At 51.5% G+C, this 21,058-nt stretch overlaps 1 protein-coding gene across 1 annotated transcript; it reads left to right on the forward strand.

Annotated features, from left to right (window-relative positions):
* Positions 1 to 278: 278 nt before the first annotated feature.
* LOC136635077 (microtubule organization protein AKNA-like) lies at positions 279 to 20,755 on the forward strand (the record flags this gene model as incomplete). Its single annotated transcript, XM_066610177.1, has 5 exons — positions 279 to 303; positions 10,647 to 11,121; positions 11,801 to 12,969; positions 13,974 to 14,048; positions 20,599 to 20,755. Coding segments are annotated over exons 2-5 (1,708 nt in total), but the record flags the coding sequence as incomplete, so codon positions are not given.
* Positions 20,756 to 21,058: the final 303 nt, after the last annotated feature.

The following is a 21,058-nucleotide window of genomic DNA, read 5'->3' on the forward strand; positions in this document are numbered from 1 at the left end:
TGCTGCAGTCGTGGGTAGTTTTGGTTCCTGTTTTTGTTTGGGTTTTATTTATCTCTTGCTTAACAAATTGCTGCTCTTTTCTCCAGACTGGGGTGTCAGACATCAGGACTGCAGGCTGAATGCAGCCTGCAGAAGCTCTTTATCCAGCCCATGTGATATTTGGGCTCTCATCAGCTGCTGACGTGTTCTGTGGTGTCGCTGCTGAAAGAGTGGCTGGCGCGGGAATTGGGCTCTCCCATATCCTGAAAATAGGATCAAGATCTGCATATTTTTCCCCGTCATTTGCAGCAAATGAGTTTATAAGTGAGTAAACCTGCTTATTTCTGGTTATCTCCTGCTTAATGACATCGCTTCGTGCTTGATGACATCACTTCGGTCCCATAGCTGGCCACCTGAATGGTGTTTGGCCCACTGTATGAAACGAGTGACGGCTTTGCTCCGGATGGTCTTGTTGGTCTTATCTCTTCCATCTCACATTCACGTGAACTGTCTTTGTTGCAATGCTGCCTCCCCTTCGCTGGCTTCTGCCTCGTTTCCCAGGACTCCTGGAGATTAGGTGCTGATATGCGGGGTAGTACCAGCGTTGGGGTGCTGGGAAAGGCCCTGCTCCAGACCCCTGCCAGCTCATTGTGCATTGCCATGATTCAGATGGTTCAACCTGGCCCACTGGCTCCTACAACGGGCTCAGGTCTGTGGCCAGTGTCTGATGTAGTTGACCTCTGACATCGCCTGTGTTGCAGGGCATGGAGCCTGCCAGATCAGGGGTTGGTTCGGACATGTGTTGCATGTCACCTGGATCCCTCACTAGAGCCTATAGAATTTTTAGTGGCTCCCCTTTACAGAACTATAGATTTGGAAGGGGCCGTCAAGGCCACCCAGTCCCCCCAATGCACCCCCTGCTTGAAGCACTGAATCTAAAAGTACTGCAATAAGATCTAAGGCAGTCATTTTCATCCCTTGTCATCTCATGGTCCACTGTCAAGGCGCTGAAATTGTCAAGGTAATTCACCTGGTCATTTCTGTAGGGGGGCAGAGGGCTGGTAGCCCCGTAGCAAAGCAACTGCCTTGCATGCTGCAGGTCCCAGGCTCAGCCCCCGGCAGCATGTCCAGGTATAGCCAGGAAGGACTCGGTGGGACAAGGTCTGTCTCGATAGGTGGCGTCTTATGCCATATGCAGCTGCCTGCTCACCAACAGGATCCCTGGCTGTCCTTCTAGGAGCAGCTGGTCCTCTTGCGACCCTTGCAGCAGGCCATGCACAAGCTCAAGCTTGGAAGAGTTGCAGAAAGCTGGCAAGTGCCCTGCTTGTGGTGTTGCTAATTGCACAACAACTGGCTTGCGCAGCGGTCCTGGATGTTGCATGCACCAGGAGGACCCAGTCGCCTTCACGCGCAGCGACAGCCACACCGCTGTTTGCAAGAGGGGTGGTTAGTCCTTTCCTCTTCTGGGCCACATGCAGTTTATAACCAGCCTGGTTTGGTCCAGTTTCCTTGGCTGCTACTGCAGTCCTTCTTCCACTTTTCCCAGAACTGCCTGTGGGAACAAGGGGCATTTTGTTTCTTTTGAAGGCCAAGAGTGTGTGCAATTTGGCGTGGAGTCTGCCACGTTCCACTGCTGGATAGGGCAGCCAGCCCTCCGGGGTTGCCCTGGGGTCTCCTGGAATCAGTCTCAGGCTCCAGTCAATGACAGGAATGCAATCCTGGAGATCTTAACAGGGCTCCCAACATTGCATCATGTGTGGGAGTGAGAAATCCGCAGCAATAGCTTCAATCAGACCTGGCAGTCCTACGGCCGTTTCAGTTTGGTGAGTGCAGCCATGTTGGCATCTTGGATCTCTCAGGAAGGGAGTCGTGTGGTGACCTAGACAGACTCCTAGGAGACACTCTAGCCCACCACACTTCTCTGCCCTGCTTCCTCTCTGCTCCATTCCCTGCTTTCCAAATCCAGAGAGTACAGGAGGAGGAGCTGGAAGACGGGAAGAGAACCTGCGTGAACGCCTTGTGAACAACCACCCAAAACACACCTGTTTGGAATGGCCAGAAATTCGTGACTCTGTTGAGGCTGTTGCTTGTTCCAGCCCAGCTCTCAACAAGTCCAGGGAAACCCAAAGTCCAAGAGGGAGGAAAAGGGTCAGCTGAAACATGTGACAAAGAAGGTGAGCAGTGCCTTGGGCGCTTAATGGAGGCAAATGCTTCCCTTGCCCTCTGCCTGTTGAGGAACTTGCCCTGCGGTGCGCAGCACATTAGCAACGGGTCGATCTCGAGTGACGTAAATGGATTGTGTAATGGTGGCTAAATGGATCCCATCCGCTGTTTTCCGCTTCAGCCCCCTGACTTGACAGTGCAGCCCTCGGTGTCAGTCTCACTGGCTGTATTGGCAGACAACGTGGCCTTTGGGGGACGTGACGGGGTCAAGTGTTCCTGATTTTGGAAGGCTGCCTGGCTTCCTCTGGGTGCTGGCTGACAGCGCTGACCCCAGACCTTGAAAATGTGAAGCAGTGCGTCAAATGCTGCCCCCTTTAACCTGGTGATCTGCCAGCCTCTTCCCCCTTTTCCAATCCAAGGGAGGAGAGTGTTGGGCTAGAGCAGCCATTTTCAACCCCTGGGCCACGGTATATGCCTGAGGCTGCCCTGTAAGCAGAGTTGGCCGCTTGTGCCTGATAACAGCTGACTGGTTGCTTTCAAAGCCTCACTTCCTGGGGCTGATCTACAGAGATCTTCATCTCTGTTGGCTGGGGGGGGGGTGTCCATCCCCTAATATCTGCTCCATCACATGCTGCCTTGTGGGCAGGACTGGAAGCAAACAGGCACGTTGTCAACAGAGGGTCAGCTGCCTCTTTGGGGCAGTGCTAGCCAAACCCTTGCCTGAAGCCCTGGAGAGCTTCAGGACCCCTGGAGAAGCCTTGCCAGCCGGTGCTGCAGCCAGGCTAGCCAAAGCATGTCTACTCAGAAGTAAGTTTCCCTGTATCCTGTGGGACTTGTACTCCTTGTGACGTCCTCCCTGCAAAAATGAATGCAGTTGTAACTATTTGACTCAGGCTGCAATCCTAACCTCATTTTCCTGGGGGTAAGTCGCATTGAACACAATAGGACTTACTTCTGAGTAGACCTGGTTAGGATTGTGCCCTCGAGGAGAAAGGATGCATCCTTTTTGAAAGGAGTTGTACTTTTTAAACTTCAAATCAGATCCTATTATCTGTATATAAAGCAGGATGAGAACATGTGAATCCTGTAGGTTCAACTGGGCGTCCCTTTTCATCTCTAGGTTCAAAGTCAAGATTGTGGTTTCTGTTCAGTTTCGGGGGGGGGGGGGCGGAGGGTGTGAGTTCAAGTTTGGCTCCCTGAATGGAAGTTTGATCTGCATCAGACCTTAAGACTATATGCTGCTTTCAGATGCAGTCATTCACAAAGCGGTTTACTCAGCAAAATCAATATGTAACAGGCGATTATATGAGCTTCAGCTTGACCTGGGTTAAGCCACAACAGCAGCCCGGCTGGTTTTGTCTGGTCAGTTGGCAACCCTGGCTTGCTAACTAGCCAGCCTTCCTCCTCCTTTAGCAGCTGCCCCCCCAGAACATTTTTGACATGTTGACAAAAAAAAGTTATCTCAGAGTGGAAAAGTCCCCGGAGATGACAGCCTGATCACCGGAAACGGCAGCTCATATTAAAAGCGCCTTTATTTTTATATACGCGGTTAGGGATTTTCACTCTAGGTGGTGCTTTAAAAGAACTTGCTGGGAGGAATGATTTGGAATACCGTGGCCTGTGTGCACATTACAAAAGCTACACACATGTGCAAAAGAGGCACATGTGCAAAAACTACACACACCCACACACACAGGCGTGCAAGGGAGGGAGCCTGGCAGACCTCTTTGTGCTTCCTGCTTTTAAGATGTGCTCTGGGGGGCGGAGACTTGGGAGGGGGCCGCCTGCCGCCTCCTTAGATTCTGACAGCACAACCTGGATGACTTCCAGGGAGTCTGTGAGATGGAGAGGGGGCAAAAAGCAATCGCAGTGTGCGCCTTTTCCAGAGTTTGCTGACCTCTCCGAGTCCCACAACTTGTCCAGGCTGCGCACATGGAAGGGTGAGGCTGGGTAAGAAGCAGCCCAGGCACCAGCCAGTGGGTAAGTATAGACTTCCACTCCCTCCCCTCCCCGCTGTTTTAATTGTGTGCGCGCATGGCTGGAGTAGGGCACATTTGGATGTCGGAAGCCCTTGCTGGGAAGCTGTGAAATTCTTGAGGTTTGGCTGAGATGTGTCTGGAGCGAGGAGGTTGGCCCAGAACGAGAAGCGGGAGGAAGGGCCTTGCTGAGGACGGAGGTGGTGCAATAGTCTTGCAATTGTCTTGGGCTGGACGGGAGGATGTCGCAGTCGGACAGTCTCTTTAGACTGAAATTCTCCTGTGAATTGTGATGTTTTACCCCCTTTGGTTTTGAACTTCCCGTCTGGAGGAGACCAGGTGGGTGGCATGAAAAATGCAACACTAAAACAATGCTTGTAAGTGTGTCTTACAGAAATGTGTCTTACGATGTAAGTGTGTGTACGTTGTTGGAGAGTGTTCTTAGGCAGAGGCTGGTGGAGCCCCTCGTTCACACGCAGAGCTTCCATCCCTGGCGTCTTCTGCCGCAGACCTTTTGATGGACAGCCACAGTCTGTCCTGGCGCCTGTATGGAAGGTGCCCACCTTGCAAGGTTGTTGTACAGATTAAAGAGTGTGAACTGTGTAGCAGCCTGAGCTTCTTTGAGGATGGATGGGATACAATTGCACAAGTCTCAGGCCACCCAGCTCTGATTGACAGCCTCTGTCATCTTTGGAGAGGGGTCTCTCTCACCCCTCCTGGAGATGCCACCAGAGGCTGAACCAGGTGCTCTTTCTACAGCTGTTTTCAAGCCGCCTCTGTCTCCTGCCGAGTCTATATCGATCAGCAGTGCCAAAGGCTGGCAGCAGTCTTCCCAGGTGTGGGGCAAGAGTCTTTCCCAGCCCTACCTGGAGATCCTGCTGGGATGAGACCTGCATGTAAAGCATGATGGGCCCCCCCCTCCAATAGCATGCAGAGGTTTACCTGCTGATTTCAGAGGAGCGAGTCCATCTGTGCTCTTCCTGGCCATTTAGAAACACTAGACCCAACACTGCTTGTATTTCAGAGAAGCGTCCCCCAGGTGAGCACTAAGCGAGCGTTTTGCTATGGCCCACAGTGCACCTGACTCCCAAGTGCGGCCATTACCGTCTCTGGTTTGGTTCCCCACTGACTGTCTTGGAAGGTTGTTTGCTCCCAGGTGGAAAGGTGCGCAAAAACAAAGACGAGAGCATCGCGCTGGTGCAGCATCGTGGCTGAGAAAGTGGGCTGCAGATCAGGACCGCTCAGGGTCGCTCTAAGAGCTTTCTAATTCCTTTAACAAACCACAGCCCCCCCCAGGATGCATTGGGGGAACAGAAGTGGATTAACGCTGTAGTGCAGTGGTTCTCACACATTTAGCACAGGGACCCACTTTTCAGAACGAGAATCTGCCAGGACCCACCAGAGGTGATGTCATGACTGGAAGTGACATCATCAAGCAGGCAAATTTTGAACAATCCTAGGCTGCAATCCTACCCACACTTACCCAGGAGTAAGTCCCATTAACTATCATTGTTAAAAGAATATACATAGTGGCTTGTTAAAAGTACGGGTCTGTAACATTTCCCCAAATGCAGTCACTTACCATTGTAACATACCACATCAAGTCTAATATATTAAAAATAAAACACTGAAATGAACGGCGGCCCACCTGAAATGGGCTCACGACCCACATAGTGGGTCCCGACCCACAGTTTGATAAACACTGCTATAGTGAAAACACAACCCAGGTCTTCTCCATAATAAGTGCCAACAAGTATTAGTGCAGTTCAAATAGGGGAACATGAACCTTCTCCCTTCAGACCAGAACTACCAGTCCCCCAGCAGTGGGTCACCCAGTTCTGATCACAAAATTCCCAGGTCCCAATAGTCAGTTTCACGCCTTCTTATAATTACTTGTGTGTGCCTAGAACACATGCCTTGGATCAAGTCTACTTGTGTTTTAAGGTGAAATTGACAGCAAGGAATCAGAATATAAGTCTGGAGCAAGGAAGGCCAGGCCAGTTTCTTTCACCTGGGCCTTGTTTCGAAATCGTCACCTAGCAATGAGGGTGTGAGTGCCAGCCAGTCCTTCTATGCGCCTGCATGATTAGAGGAAGGCAAAACAAACAAATGAGGAGGGCTTTGCAGAGGTGGAAGGAGAGGAAGGCTGTAGGACTACTCAAAGTAAGGAAGTTACCACATTCTGAGAAAAGTTTTCATTTACGAGTTTCAATCTTGCTCATGCCAAGTTAAAAACTGTCAATTAAAAGCATGTTTTAAAATGTAATGACATCTTGTTCGTAGGAAAAGATAGGAAGGGGGGGGCAGTGCCAGCAATTCTCAATGGACCTGCAGTGGTTGCACTTGAGACCTGAGAGCCAAAAGCGACTGGGCATTATAAACTAGAAATTAGGTCTTAAAACACTCCTGCCTGTTCACCTTGCTCAGAGGAGCTTCCTGAATCCCAGAGACGCTGCTTGCTGCAAGCCCTGTTGGCCAATTGCTGGGGACACTTAGGGCCCAATCCTAGCCAGTCCTGTGCCATTGGGGTGTGCGCTGCATCCTGTGGTGGGGAGGCATCCTCAAGGTAAAGGAATCTTTGTCCCCTGACATTGCGGCTGCACTGGCGCTGGAAAGTTGGAGAGGATTGGGCCCTCGGTCTGCCAGTGAAGCAGACCTCAAGGCTGTCCTTCTCAAGGAAAAGCCTTGCAAGGAGGCCATCTGGCACTTTTCATCCCCCCTCCTGGACTGGCTGCTTCCTTGTTGAAACACCCAGTGGCCTCCCTTAGCAGCCGTAGAAGGGCGTGTGGTTTGGCTTGAGGTTGCCAAGGTGATAGGAGGACCATGCCGGAGGCTGCCGGGGAGGTGAAGAGGGATCAGGTCTGCTCCAGGTACCAATTTCCAGGTTGCAGTGAGGATGGGGGGGGGGGGAGGCTTTCCTTTGCCTGCACTTGTTGATCCTGCCTCGTTATCCCAAAGGGATCCTTTAAGATGCTGGCAACTTGCCTGTCCTCTGTGCTCACCCCTCCTCCGCTAATCTCACTAATTTAGGAAGGAAGCCAGAGGTGGTTTTTTTAAGGTCTTGTTTAGCATTACAGATGAGATTCTTGCATGATTTGTGCTGGAGGGGAAAGACATTCAACATCATCTGTTGAATTTCTGCCTGCTCTCTGGCTCTTGCAAGCACAGGAGTCGGATAGCTGGTTTTGCCAAAAGTGACCCAGCAGATGGCTCAGAAAGGCTAATCGCCTCAGTCCCCTTGCTGGCAAACTCCACCCCCGCGCTCTGCCTCAGTATCCCCTCTCCCCATTTTTCAAGGGCTGGCAGCCCTTGCGACATCCCCAGGCCTTAGCTCTTCAATCTCAAGTCTGGGGGTGCACTTGACTTGGCAGTCCTGTGCATGAGCCCTGTCTTGGCAACAGAGCTTGGAAACATGGACTGTTTGCAGTTTATATGCTGTGTAGATCTCCAGTTCCACCTTCCTTTAGTTGGGGGGAGTTATCCAGGTGCATTGAGGAAGGCCTCTGTGGAAGAAAAGGGAGGAAACAACCCCCCCCCAAAAAAAACCTTAAAAGGAGAGACCAACCTCAGAAATGAACATGTATTGTGGCATGATATACCCAGCACAATCACCGATTTAAGAAGCAAGGGCTTTAATGGCCTGAGGCCTGTCTTCAGATGACCTGCTTTTGGGTGTTGCTTCCAAAACCACATGGATCACGTTGCGATCTTGTGCTCACCTCCCTGGGAGTAAGCTCCATTGAACAGAGTGGGGTTTACTGTTGAGTGCAACTGTAGGTTTCCACCGTCCAATTCTTGGCTTTCGAAACCTGCATCGCCCTGTCGAAATCCATCTTTGTTTCTGAACGTCAGCCCTTGAGTTTCACTTCTCCTTTCAGTTAATTGGGGGGGGGGGGGAACTGACTGACTTGTCTTGGGTTGGAAAGAGAAATCTTGAGTAGTTTTACATGTTGGGGGCCAATAGACAGTGGGATTTGGAGAGGTGGGTAAGACCACTGGGTTCTGTGATGCCCCACGAGTGCAAGAGGATGTCCATTCTGTTTTCAGTGAGACCAGAAGAAGTTCATGTCTTGATGGGGGGGCTTTTTCAGGTGGCTGCCAGATGGGAGGAAGTGGTCTTGAGATGGGGGTGGGAGCCCACAAGCAAGACTTATTTTTAACCCATTAGGGTTAAAAACTTCTCTAACTCTCCCACTGTTATTTGTCTCCCACCTGGATTTGTCTGCCTAGGATGGAAATTCCCAGAATCTCAGTGGGTCTGAGATTCTGAGGTTTGCTCTCTTTGGCAAATCAGCAAAAGTGGGGTTTGAAAGCTGTCCAGGTCCAGCCTGTCACAGGGGCACCTGGAACCCAGTGGGATTGCTGCAGAGGAATGACATTCATGCGCATCCATGGATCTGCACAGCAGGCAGACATCCAAAGGGTTCAGTTCTTTCCCACCTTTGCATCCTGTTGAAAAGTTTGCAAAGCAGCTGGTTAAGGACAGGGCTGAGTGCCGGATCTGGTTTTCTGCCAGAAACCGGGAAACGCCTGATCCAGGTGCCAATTCCAGGTTTTGGAAAATCTGGGTCTCTTCCCAGGCGTTGCCAAGGCAAAAGCAGGACAAAAAGTGGCAGAGGGCATCCTTGCAAGGCCTTCGATTCCACCTCTGATGGCTGCCGGCACGATTCATCTGCCTTTTCCAGTGCAGAATTCTGGGCCTCCTGTTTGCGCTGCAAAAATCTTGAGTTCATTCTGCCCAAGTGCCATGCGAAGATGTTGTTGTTGTTCTCAAGTGTTTTTGTCCTATTTTTGGAGGAGAAGCACAGCTGGCTTTGGGCCGGCAAAGGGGGGGAGGGTAGCCAGAACTGGCAGCGTGGGGAGGGGGAAGGAGAGGGAGGCGATGCAGATCCCTAGAGGGGAGAGAATGAACAAGCACCTTTCTTGGAAAGCTCCTGGGGGGACGGGGACTGAGTGCTCCTCTTGCATGTAGGAAACAGTGGTGAACAAAAGAGGGTGAGCGCTAATGGACCTCTCTCAACTATACAAGGCTGAAATGGGTCCTCCCCCCTCCTCCCCCCATGTCATGGCTGTTCCATTCCATAACCTCCGATTGAATGCAAATGGTCATGGGCCATTCATGAGCCTGAGTGCAAAGGCTTGAGCCACCTCAGGCCCAGCATGGCAGAGATGTGCAGAGGCAGGAAACAGAGGGGGGGACAGCAGAGGTGAGGAGGCAGACGGAGGCAGGCACCCCCACCAGTCTGCTGCCTGAGGCACCCGCCCCAGTTGGCCTCATGGATGGGCCAGGCCTGCCCTCTGGACATACCCACCGACTGTGCCCAGGCTCTCTCAGCAGGGGGTGACTGAAAGGGATTGGGTGAACGTCCCCCCCCAATGCTGAGCTTTTCCAGTCCACCGCATGAGAGGAGGTCTTTCTTTGCTTGCTTGCTTGGGGGCAAATGGTGTTGTCTCTGCCGGAATGAATGGCCTCATTTCTTAAAGCACCATTTCTTGTGATGGGCCCACATTCCGGTCACTGACTCCGTTCACAGTAAATGGTACGCCCTGAGACGGGCTTGTGTGTGCATCTCCAGCTGCAAGGAGGAGGTGGGGGGGCAGCAGAAGTGGGGCAAACCTGCCTCAGCTGTTGGAGAAGCTGGTCTGTGCTTTCCAATGTCCTAAGCTTGCCGGCTGCCTGTTCCTCTGTTTTCTCGGGCACCGCAGAGGGGCTTCCTCTCCTCCTCCTAGGAAAACCGCCAAGGAGTGAAATGATCGCAGAAATAGAGCCAGGATGGTGCTGTGGTTAAATACCAGGGAGATCTGGGTTCAGATCCTTGCGGGATAACCACGGGCCTGTAATTGGCTTTGACCCTAATTCTCTCCAAGAGCCAAGAGGTTGGTGGGGGCTCGATACTGCGATTGGCTTCAAGGCCACGGGGTGGGTGCTGTGAAGAGGAAACAAGTGCCTCTGAACCTGTGCAGAGTGCAATTCCAGTTTACTGCCATTGGCACTTTGGAATTAAAGGGCTGGGCCTTCAACTCAAACAAGGCTTCCAGCATATTTTGTGCCCACTTCCAAACACTGCCCTTCTTGAAGCGGAGCACATCCCTCCCACGGCAAACCTGCTGGGAGTGGAGGGTGGCTAAACCTGCAGTGAAATAAGACCAATGTTTGTAAAACCTTCATTCAAGAGGGCGCCATCTGAGCCTCGTTGGCAAGGAGGGGCTGTATTCAGTGGTAGAGCACCTGCCTTCTGCGCAGACAGTCCTGGGTTCAAGTTCTGGCTTGTCCACGCAGGGCAGGGGAAGATCCTCAGAGCACTGTTGGCAGTTGGTGTAGCTAACATGGGCTATAGCGGTGAGGAAAATTCTATCCCGGCGCAGAGTCAAGACCTCCGTGGATGCTTTGCTTTGACCCTTCCTGCTTTTAGACATTTGCCTCTTAGCTCCAAGAAATGCCAAATGGTCTTAGAGGGAGTGGGCTTCTCTCTGCTCTTTCCAGGCTGCCATGAAATCTCTTGCTTGTCTTTCCCTTCTCGGCCTCAGGCAAGACGCATTGATGTGTTGAATGAAGCCGCGATGCAACCTGCTTTCCCGAGGCACCTGCCCCCGGCCCCCCAGCTGTCATGAAGCGACACAAGTGAGCCACTCTTGGCTGGGGGCCGCGGGAACGTTTCTTCCACCACGCCACCCTGCATCAGTCGGCTCGCAGACATGGCCTGTGCGTCAGGGGACAGGTTTGGATGGAGGCAGCAGCGGCATCGTTCCCAACAGGAGAAGGACGAGGAAGTGGAAGAGGACGACGAGCTGGAGGGCTGTGCGGACAAGAACGCAGCCCTGCTGGAAAGCATGGGTCGCTGGCGTCTCTCTTCTTCCCCAGAGATCCTGGAGGACGCTGAGCTTCCAGAAGAGCTTCGGGACTACCTGCATCTTTCAGATGAAGCGGAGCAGAACTTTGACCTCATTGGAGTTCAAGATTTGGACTGTGCAGATGACACTGAGCCCAGGAGCTCCCCGTCTGGTGAGTAAAACAGAAAAGCCGAGTTCCGATTCCGTGGACACTGCGTGAGCCTCCGTGGGAGCCGGGCAAGACCACGAACAAAGTGGGGGGGGGAGGGGAAATAAGCGACTCCTGTAGGAGAAAAAAGTGTTGCATCACTTTTGGCACTTGAGGTGGCGTCCGGTGGTGCCCGCAGGGCCCTCAGACCTTTGCCACCTGGCGGCGAGACCAGGAATGTCACCAGTAGCAGTAAGAGGCTTGGCTCAGTGGGCCGAGCTTCAGCATGCACTTTATGCATGCTCAGAAAGGCCCTCCTGTTTGCCCTGAGCCTCTTACTGGTGTTTGTTGCCTCTGATCTGCATTGCGTTTCCTCTCCCAGTCCAGGAGTTGTTGGTGATGACATCAATCAGTTACTTCCAGTGGTGCTTCCAGTAGGTGAACAAGAGGAACCAGTGGGGGGCAAATGTTGAGAAATGCTGCTCTAGGAGAAAAGGAAGGCTATAGGATACATCAGAAGCCCTGAGGTGGGGCCTGGTGAATCTGGAGGGGTACCAGCCTTTGACAGATGGGAACATGGAGGCATATCTTAGCAGGAAGAGAGTGGGACCTGGCAGCCCCCAAATGACCTACAATTAGCTGGATCGGTCTGTGACATTTAATTGAGCCACTGCTGTGCAAATCTGTCTTTTTCTTGTTCCAGAGCATGGTGAAGATGGGAGTCCAGAGGATGTTGCTCCCGCCTCCTACTGGGGAGGGAAGCTGGCCGTGACGGAAGAGGGCCGGGATGGGGCCAGCTCAGAGGAACTGGAGAGGCAGAGAAAGGTTTGGAACGCTGGCAGCGAGGAGAAGCTCCACCCTGAACTTTCCTATGAGGTCCAGTACGGGTCGGAATACAGCGCCAGTCCCGAAGCTCTGAGGGACCCCCTGGCTTTGTATAGACCAGGCCAATCCTGCAGCTTTACCTCCGACGGCGGAGAGGACTTCTTGGAGCACTCCAGCCTCAGCCCGTCTCCCTCCAGGCCTCCCCTGGAGCGTGGCCGCTTGCAAATAGAGGTCTATGAGACCCAGAGCCTGGGCTTGGAGTCTTCCCAGGAAACAGAGTTCTCTTCTCCATCTGGGAGAAGCCCAGAGAGCTCACCCGTGCGTTCCGCCCACTGGAGACGCTTGGGCCAGCTGTCGGCAGAGGACCTTCAGAATGTTCCTGGCATTGATGCTGAGACTTTCCCAGAATCCTCCTGCCCAAAGAACCCAAGCCAACCTCTAGGAACTGTTGTCAAGATGGCTGATGCGGCCCAGCACTCTCCTTCCGTCGCAGCAAAGCCAAAAGAGAGGCGTTTGGATACTCTTGGGGGGGTGGAGGTAGCGACACCCCTGAGGCTGCAGGGCAGCTGGCAGCCGGAAAGAGCACGGAAGCTAAAAGCAGATGTGCCTCATGGGCTGCCGTCCAAGTTCACCAGGCAGTCGCGGTCCCTCAGCCCTCGAGGGAGAACCACCCGGAAAACGTTGGACCGCCCGCGCTCGGGGGAGGCTGACCGGAAAAACCGCTCCACCCCGGTCACAAGTGATGCCCCTCGGTACGGCCAAGGCCAGCTCAACTACCCGCTGCCGGACCTGTCCAAAGTCGAGCCTCGTGTCCGCTTCCCCAGGGACCCCCAACGTTACCACCCGCCACGGGGAAAGACCCGCCCTGCGCGGCCCAGCGAGTTGGGGAAGCCGGTGGTCTTCAAGTCTCCCGCGGAGATTGTCCGTGAGGTGCTGCTGAGCAGCGGGGAGGGTCCCCCCCAGAAACGCCCGACCCCCACTGTCTCCGTGATTCCCGAGGAGCTCAAGTCCCCCAGGCAAGCGACGGAGCTGGTGCAGCAGCTTCAGGTACCGTTTTCACTACACCAAAGCCCAGTTCATGCCAACACTTAAGAACATAAGAACAGCCCCAGGAGCTGGATCAGACCAAAGGCCGATCTAGTCCAGCTTGCTGTATCTCACAGTGGCCCACCAAATGCCCCAGGGAGCACCCCAGATAACAAGAGACCTGCATCCTGGTGCCGTCCCTTGTCAGCTGAACATAACATAAGAACAGCCCCGCTGGATCAGGCCATAGGCCCATCTAGTCCAGCTTCCCGTATCTCACAGTGGCCCACAAAATGCCCCAGGGAGCACACAAGACAACAAGAGACCTGTATCCTGCTGCCCTCCCTTGTCAGCTGAACATCCCTGCTGGATCAGGCCACAGGCCCATCTAGTCCAGCTTCCTGTATCTCCCAGTGGCCCACCAGATGCCCCAGGGAGCACACAAGACAACAGAAGTTGTAAAATTCAAACCCGACTTCAAGGTTCTAGGAAACATCTGAGTGCATTGAAATTTAGTTTTACTCCCTTCTGTACGACACCTGAAATGTTGCAGGGTGGGGGTGTGGCCTGTATGCCTCTAAGTAATGTTAACTAAATGCCATGTGCGTTTTGTTTGGCTTTTGGTAAATCAAATAACCACAGTGGGGGCTCAGCCAGACTGTGGCACGTGGAACAAGCCGCAGCGTGTCGGTTCCCACAAGGGCTGAAAGGAGACTTAACAAGGCCACTGTGTTAGTGTAGGGCTGGAACGGAGACTTCAGTCTCCTGCTGCTGAACCTCCAGTGTCAGTGGCACGATACCTCTGCACACCAGATCTTAGTGGATCGTGACAAGGTGACTGTTGCCATCGTGGAGACTTCCGGAAGCCTCTGGTGGAGCATTGAGAGAAATGGGATTCTAAATGATGTCGAGCTTGACCTGATGTAAGGGGCTGTTTCTGATGTACCAATTGGCTGAGCTCTGTCTAGATTGATCTGCGCATGAATAACTGAACATGGGACTGATGCACCTTCTTTCTGTCTCAGGAGGACTATCGCAAACTGCTGACGAAGTATGCGGAGGCAGAAAACACCATTGACCGGCTGCGGTTGGGCACCAAGGTAGGAGGCGTCTGCCTGCCCTCTTCACTAGGGTGAGAACATAAGAGCCCTGCTGTATCAGGCCAAAACCCCGCCTAGTCCAGCTTCCTGCATCTCACAGTGGTCCGTCAGGGAGCCTCAGGGCGCACACAAGACAAGCAGAGACCTGTTACAACTCCCTTGCAGCTGGCATTCAGGCACAGCGCACTGCTAGAACTCACAAGTTGCACATACACATCATGGTTTGTAACCTGTGGTAGAGTTTTCCTCCATAAATCTATCCAGTCCACTTTTAAAGGCATCTAGGCCAGGTACCATAAACACATCCTGTGGCAAAGAGTTCCACAGACCGACTAAAGCCTGGGTAAAGAAATGTATTCTTTTGTCTGTCCTGACTCTCCCAACATGCAATTTTATTGGATGTCCCCTGGTTCTGGTGTTGTGTGAGAGGGAAGAGAACATCCCTCCATCCACCCCCTGCATAGTTTTGTAGATCTCAATCATGTCCCAGTGAAAATAAAGACTGAAGACGCCTCTCTTCTAGACTGAAGAACCCCAAAGGCTGTAGCCTTGCCCTGTAAGGGAGGTGCCCCAGCCCAGTCATCATTTTGGTCACTCTCTTCTGCACCTTTTCCATTTCCAATATATCCTTTTTGAGATGTGGCGACCAGAACTGGACGCAATACTCCAGGTGTGGCCTTACCACAATTTGTACAACGGCATTATAGGCTGTTTTATTCTCAATCCCTTTTTAAAAATGAACCCTAGCATGAAATTTGGCCTTCTTTCCTGCTATCACACACTGGGTTGACCCGTTAGCCTATGTGTGGAGTTTGGAGTTTTTGCCCCAATGTGCATAACTTTACAATTACTTACGCTGAAGTAATATACACTGAATATACCAGGGGTGTCAAACCTGTTTCATACAGAGGGCCGAAGTTAGCATTCAGGATGCCTGCTGAGGGCCAGAAGTGACTTCATTAACCAGAAAGTGACATCATTAAGCAGCTGATGGCCTGAAATCAGCACTTTGTTCTCATTACCTGCAAATGAAAGAAGAGAAAATACGCAAATCTTGATTATAGTTCAAGATATGGGAGAGCCCAATTTTCATGGGCGCTGCCCTTTCAACAGTAACACCTCAGCACTGCTCAGCAGCTGAGAGCCTGAGGGCTGGATAAAAAGCTTCCGGGGGCCGCATCTGGCCCCCGGGCCTTATGTTTGACACCCCTGGAATACACTGTTCAATATACATTGAAACGCATCTGCCGTTTTGCTGCATCATTCCTCCAGTTTGGAGAGATCTTTCTAGAGCTCCTCGCAATCCCTTCTGCTCTTTACCACGTGGAAAAGTTTAGTGTCATCTGCAAGCCTGACCACCTCGCTACTTATCCCAACTCCAGGTCATTTAGGAACAAGTTGAAAGGCACTGGTCCTTGAGGCTTTTCACCAGTTTCCACTGTGAAAATTGCCTCTTGACACCCACTCTGTTTCCTGGTCCTCAACCAGTTCCTAATCCAGGAGAGGACCTGCCCTGACTGTGGAGTTCTCAGTAGCCTTTGGTGAGGGACCGTGTCGAACCCCTTCGGAAAGTCCAGATATATAATGTCCATGGGTTTTCCCACATCCATATGCCTGTTGACCTTTCCAAAGAATTCTGAAAGGTTTGTGAGGAAGGATTTACCCTTCCAGAGAGGCTACTTCCTCTTGGCCAGTGACACATTGCAGGTTGACTGTGTGGCATTACGGACAGGTCATTCACATGGTCTCTGGGCAGGATGCCATCTTGACTATCAGAGCACAGGGATAGAACCTTGGCTGTTTATATATATAAAGTAAGGAAGCTACAACTTGGGGCCCAGATTATGAAGGACCTCTACATATGGAAGTTTCAGTTTTTATAAAGCTTTTGATCTTTTTTCCTGATTTTTTTTCTTTAATCCTTTTTTCTTGGTTCCTTGGTTCTAATAAAATAAACTTTTTTGGGGTTGTATTACGGGATGCAACCTCCTAGGCCTAGGAAGTTGTACCCAGTCCTGTTTTGCAGGACTTGCTTTTGGGTCCTTCTTTATCTTCACTGTGAGAGCTCCTGTCAGACCAGAACTACATGGGGAAGTGACTTGTATGCACTCAGAGTGCTTAATGATGCTGTGGCATTTGGTGGGCTGGTGTGAGATACAGGAAGCTGGACTAGATGGGCCTATGGCATGATCCAGTGGGGCTGTTCTTATGTTCTTATTCAGCAGGTTGGTCTATATATAAGTTTATCACCAGAGTTTTATTTTCTCCTAGACTGCAGCCCATCACAAGAGTGGGAGAGGAGAGCCGAGAAGCAGAAATGTTTAAGGCTTGGGGAGTCTATTTTCACAAAAAGCTCACTCTAGCTACAGGCCCCCATTTGCTGCAGTGAGTCAGGCAGCCTCGGTTTATCAGCTTGGGCAGGAAACGAGGAGGAAGTGAGAACTTGTCAAAACTAGCATGGCTTTTGATGTTGCAACAGGTTCTCTCCCCTTCCGAGCCTCTGGGCTGCACCCTGTAAACCGCAGTGCAGAGGCTTCCGATAAGTCAGAAGGAAAGAAGAAGCAGGAATTTAAAAGGCCAAGATGAGTCGCGCCTGCAGGCTAAGGTTGAAGTACCAACCGGTCAGACCTCCTCTCGTGCTTTATCACCAGAACCTGATGTTTGGGAACAGAGTGCCTCTCAGTATGAAGGCTCTATCATGTCTTCCCACAAAAAAATTGGGGTTCTTCAATCCAGAAAATGGTGCCTGAGGGGGCACATGACTGAGACATACAGAATTATTCAGGGGATGGATAGAGTGGACCCTGGCCTCTGAACGGCCCGCTTGGAGGCAGGCTGTGCAGCATGGCCTTTCCCAGTTTGAAGAGACACTTGCCCAACAGTCTGAGGCAAAGAGGCAAAGAGGCAAAGAAGGAAGGCCCATAGCCAGGGAGACAGACCAGGGACAGACTGCACTTGCTCCCGGTGTGGAAGGGATTGTCACTCCCAAATCGGCCTTTTCAGCCACACTAGACGCTGTTCCAGAACCACCTTTCAGAGGGTGATACCAGAGTCTTTCGAGACTGAAGGTTGCCAACATGGATAGAGAGGATAGAGAGATGCCCTCTTCCCTCTCACGCAACACCAGAACTAGAGGACATCCACTAAAACTGAGTGTCGGGACGGTTAGGACCAAAGAAAATATTTCTTTATCCAGTGTGTAATTAATCTGTGGAACTCCTTGCCACAGGATGTGGTGATGGCATCTGGGCGAGATGCTGTGAAGAGGGAATTGGACAGATTCCTGGAGGAAAACTCCATCACATGTTACAAGCCATGATGGGTCTGAGCAACCTCCTGATTTTTGAAATAGGCCACCCCAGAATGCCAGATGCAATGGAGGGCACCAGGATGCAGGTCTCTTATGTTCCCCCAGAGGCATCTGGTGAGTCACTGTGAGATACAGGAAGCTGGGCTAGATGGGCCTTTGTCCAGCTCCAGCGGGGCTCTTCTTACATTCTTATGTTCTTGCATCAAATGTCTAGGTAGTCTGACATTCAGTTTCCAGAAATGGCCCTCCAGATACATCTTGGAAGTGCCCAAGCAGGGTATGAAACTTCCCCTTGTTTGTCCCTACCATGCAGTACTTAGAGATTCACTTCTCCTGAACATGGAGGTTCTACTTGGCTTTCATGCTGACAGAGAACCAGCATGTTTATTTTTTTCCTGACGGCTTGAACAAGGGGCAACTTGCAAATGTTGGGTTTTGATTGGGGGATGTTAGACAGTTCATTCTGTCAAAGTCCATTCTGAGGCTTGGGTTGGGAAGGAGAAGGAACCCGAGGCACAGATGGCCGGGATTATTGAAATCCAGCTTTGCTTCTGTCACCCGACTATAAGTGAGCAAGAGCAAAAGGCAGGGGGTGGGCTTGGGGGACAGGAAAACCTTCCAGCCCCTAGAGCTGATTGTGAATGACTTCTCTGTGCATGTGTCCATGGCTGTGTATCCACCCCTCTTGGCAGTCTTGCTCTGGCTGGAAAATATGGGGGGGGCATTATGTTCATGATTTTCCAGCTAGCTTTGGGGGAACTCTTGTCCTGGCACTTTCCTATTGAGTGTTGGGAGGGTTAGAACAGACAAAAGAAAATATTTCTTTACTCAGCGTATGGTTGGTCTGTGGAACTCCTTGCCACAAGATGTGGTGATGGCACCTGGCCTGGACACCTTTAAAAGGGGATTGGACAAGTTTCTGGAGGAAAAATCCATTACGAGTTACAAGCCATGATGTGTATGCGCAACCTCCTGATTTTAGAAATGGGCTATGTCAGAATGCCAAATGCAAGGGAGGGCACCAGGATGAGGTCTCTTGTTATCTGGTGTGCTCCCTGGGGCATTTGGTGGGCCGCTGTGAGATACAGGAAGCTGGACTAGATGGGCCTATGGCCTGATCCACTGGGACTGTTCTTATGTCCTACCAAAGGAGTGCCTTGAGCCTTTCCTTGTTTCTTTTTTAAACCATTACAAAATTATATAATGCCATTATCCAACACTGAATGACGCTATTAAGGAAAAAAAAAGTGAAAGCATGGCTTTCATCTTTCTCTCTTGCTGTGGTCTCCCTGGGCAATGGTTTCAGGGAGGGTTGCAGCTCATGATAGAACCACATTCGCCCCTGCTTTGAATGCAAAAGGTCTGGTCTTGGCAGCGTCTTTACGCAAAGCTGGGAAACCTTTTCTGAAACCTTGGAAAGAGGCTGCCTGGCGGTGTTGACAACACTGGGCTAGACGGACCAAGATTCAGCCCCGTAGGCAGCAACTCCCTCTCTTGAAATGCTTCCTTTCAAAACTGGGAAATGTGGTGATTTTATGGTGGATTTTCTCTCTCGAGTAGCCTGCGACCTCATGGCCCTTGTGCACATCTCTGCTGTGAACTCTGCTTGTCCACCCCTCTCTGCTGGGAGGGAGTTCCCTGTGTGGGTTTGTGTTATGGGAACCTTGTGCTTTCCAGAAGATTCTGGAGAGAGTGCTTAGCATAATGATGTATGTGATATCCAAAGCCTGACCTTCACTCCTAAAACACACCCTTGCTCCCCTCCTGCCACAGGTTGTAAGGGTCAGTCAGTCAGGTTGGATGAGGTCCTATGGGGGCCTCGTCTGCCATTACACGGAGAAGCTTTTCCCCCTCCCTGCCAGGTTAGGACAATTGAGAAACACCTGAAGTTGTTTTCTACTGAGGGCACAGTCCTAACCAGGACTACTCAGAAGTAAGTCCTATTTCATTCAATGGGGCTTACTCTCAGGAAAGTGTGGTTAGGATTGCAGCCTGAGCCATACAATCTTAGACAGGATACTCAACACTGACCAGCAGCAGCTCTTACGGGCTCCAGTATCATCCACACGGACTGGCAGAAGCTCTCCAGGGTGTGTTTTTTTTTGGGGGGGGGTCTTTCCCAGCCATGCCCAAAATGACTGCTGGGGATTAGAACCCGGAAGCTTCTGCACACAAAGCAGGAGCTTGACCACTGAACACTACAGCCCCTTATCTACAAACTTGGGTCTTCTGATGAAATAGGTGGGCATGAGAATTGAGATGGTTGAGAGCCTCTTTGGTACTGCTAAGGGATGGGTTTTCCTGCAACAAAATCTCCGCCTGCCCACCACAGAGCCCTTTGTGTGGAAAACCCTGCTCAGAGAACATCGTAGTAGTAACTTAGGGTTACTACTAACCCTAGAGAAAAGAGAGCGACTAAGATGATTACGGGGCTGGGGCACCTTCCTTATGAGGAAAGGCTACGGCGTTTGGGCCTCTTCAGCCTAGAAAAGAGACGCCTGAGGGGGGACATGATTGAGACATACAAAATTATGCAGGGGATGGACAGAGTGGATAGGGAGATGCTCTTTACACTCTCACATAACACCAGAACCAGGGGACATCCACTAAAATTGAGTGTTGGGCGGGTTAGGACAGACAAAAGAAAATATTTCTTTACTCAGCGTGTGGTTGGTCTGTGGAACTCCTTGCCACAGGATGTGGTGCTGGTGTCTAGCTTAGACACCTTTAAAAGGGGATTGGACAAGTTTCTGGAGGAAAAATCCATTACGGGGTACAAGCCACGATGTGTATGCGCAACCTCCTGATTTTAGAAATGGGCTATGTTAGAATGCCAGATGCAAGGGAGGGCACCAGGATGAGGTCTCTTGTTATCTGGTGTGCTCCCTGGGGCATTTGGTGGGCCGCTGTGAGATACAAGAAGCTGGACTAGATGGGCCTATGGCCTGATCCAGTGGGGCTGTTCTTATGTTAACTTTGTCATTGTGCTACAGCACAACGAAATTTATGCACCTTTGAGATACAAGCATAGATATATACTACAATTCCAACGATCACTCTCTACACACTCACCCACACATTCTATACAACATGCATCATAATATAAAACAGTATAACAGACCATAATGCCCAGGAGCATGGCAACAACTATAGTGCCTTATTCAACGTAATTATGGCTGTGGGATAAGAACTGTTCAGGAATCGTGTGGTGCTGCTCTCAGAGTTCTGTGTGCTACTCAGGTGCGCCTCTACGCCGACCCGCCAAGGCCGAGCCAGGGGGTGCAGATGGGGACCGTGTCTCAGGGCTCCAAGGTGATGACCGTCGACATCCCCCAGGCCCGGGTCGCCGAAGTCTCAGGAAGCCCTGCTCCGGGGCCGGATGCGGCTTGCAGAGAAGGTGGGTCCTGATCAGTTGCACGCAGCCCGCCCTCCTTTCCCTCTGGCAAACGGCACGAGCGCAGGCCTGTTCGTGCTCGTAAGTAATCCCCTCTGTGCTCTCCCCCAGGAAAGTGTACACAAGATTACTGCCTGAGTCACAGCAGGGGCAGCTGCAAATGGCAACTTTGGTTCGCCTTGTTGCCTTCCACCCCTCCCCCACACTTCCTGGTTTAGAAAAACTTTTTAAAGTCATATTTTAATAGGTCACTGTTTATTGTTCATTGTTTTTGGTACTGGAGGAAAAGGTCTCTAAATAAGCAGC

Source organism: Tiliqua scincoides, chromosome 15, assembly GCF_035046505.1.
Source record: "Tiliqua scincoides isolate rTilSci1 chromosome 15, rTilSci1.hap2, whole genome shotgun sequence".
Lineage (NCBI taxonomy): Eukaryota > Metazoa > Chordata > Lepidosauria > Squamata > Scincidae > Tiliqua > Tiliqua scincoides.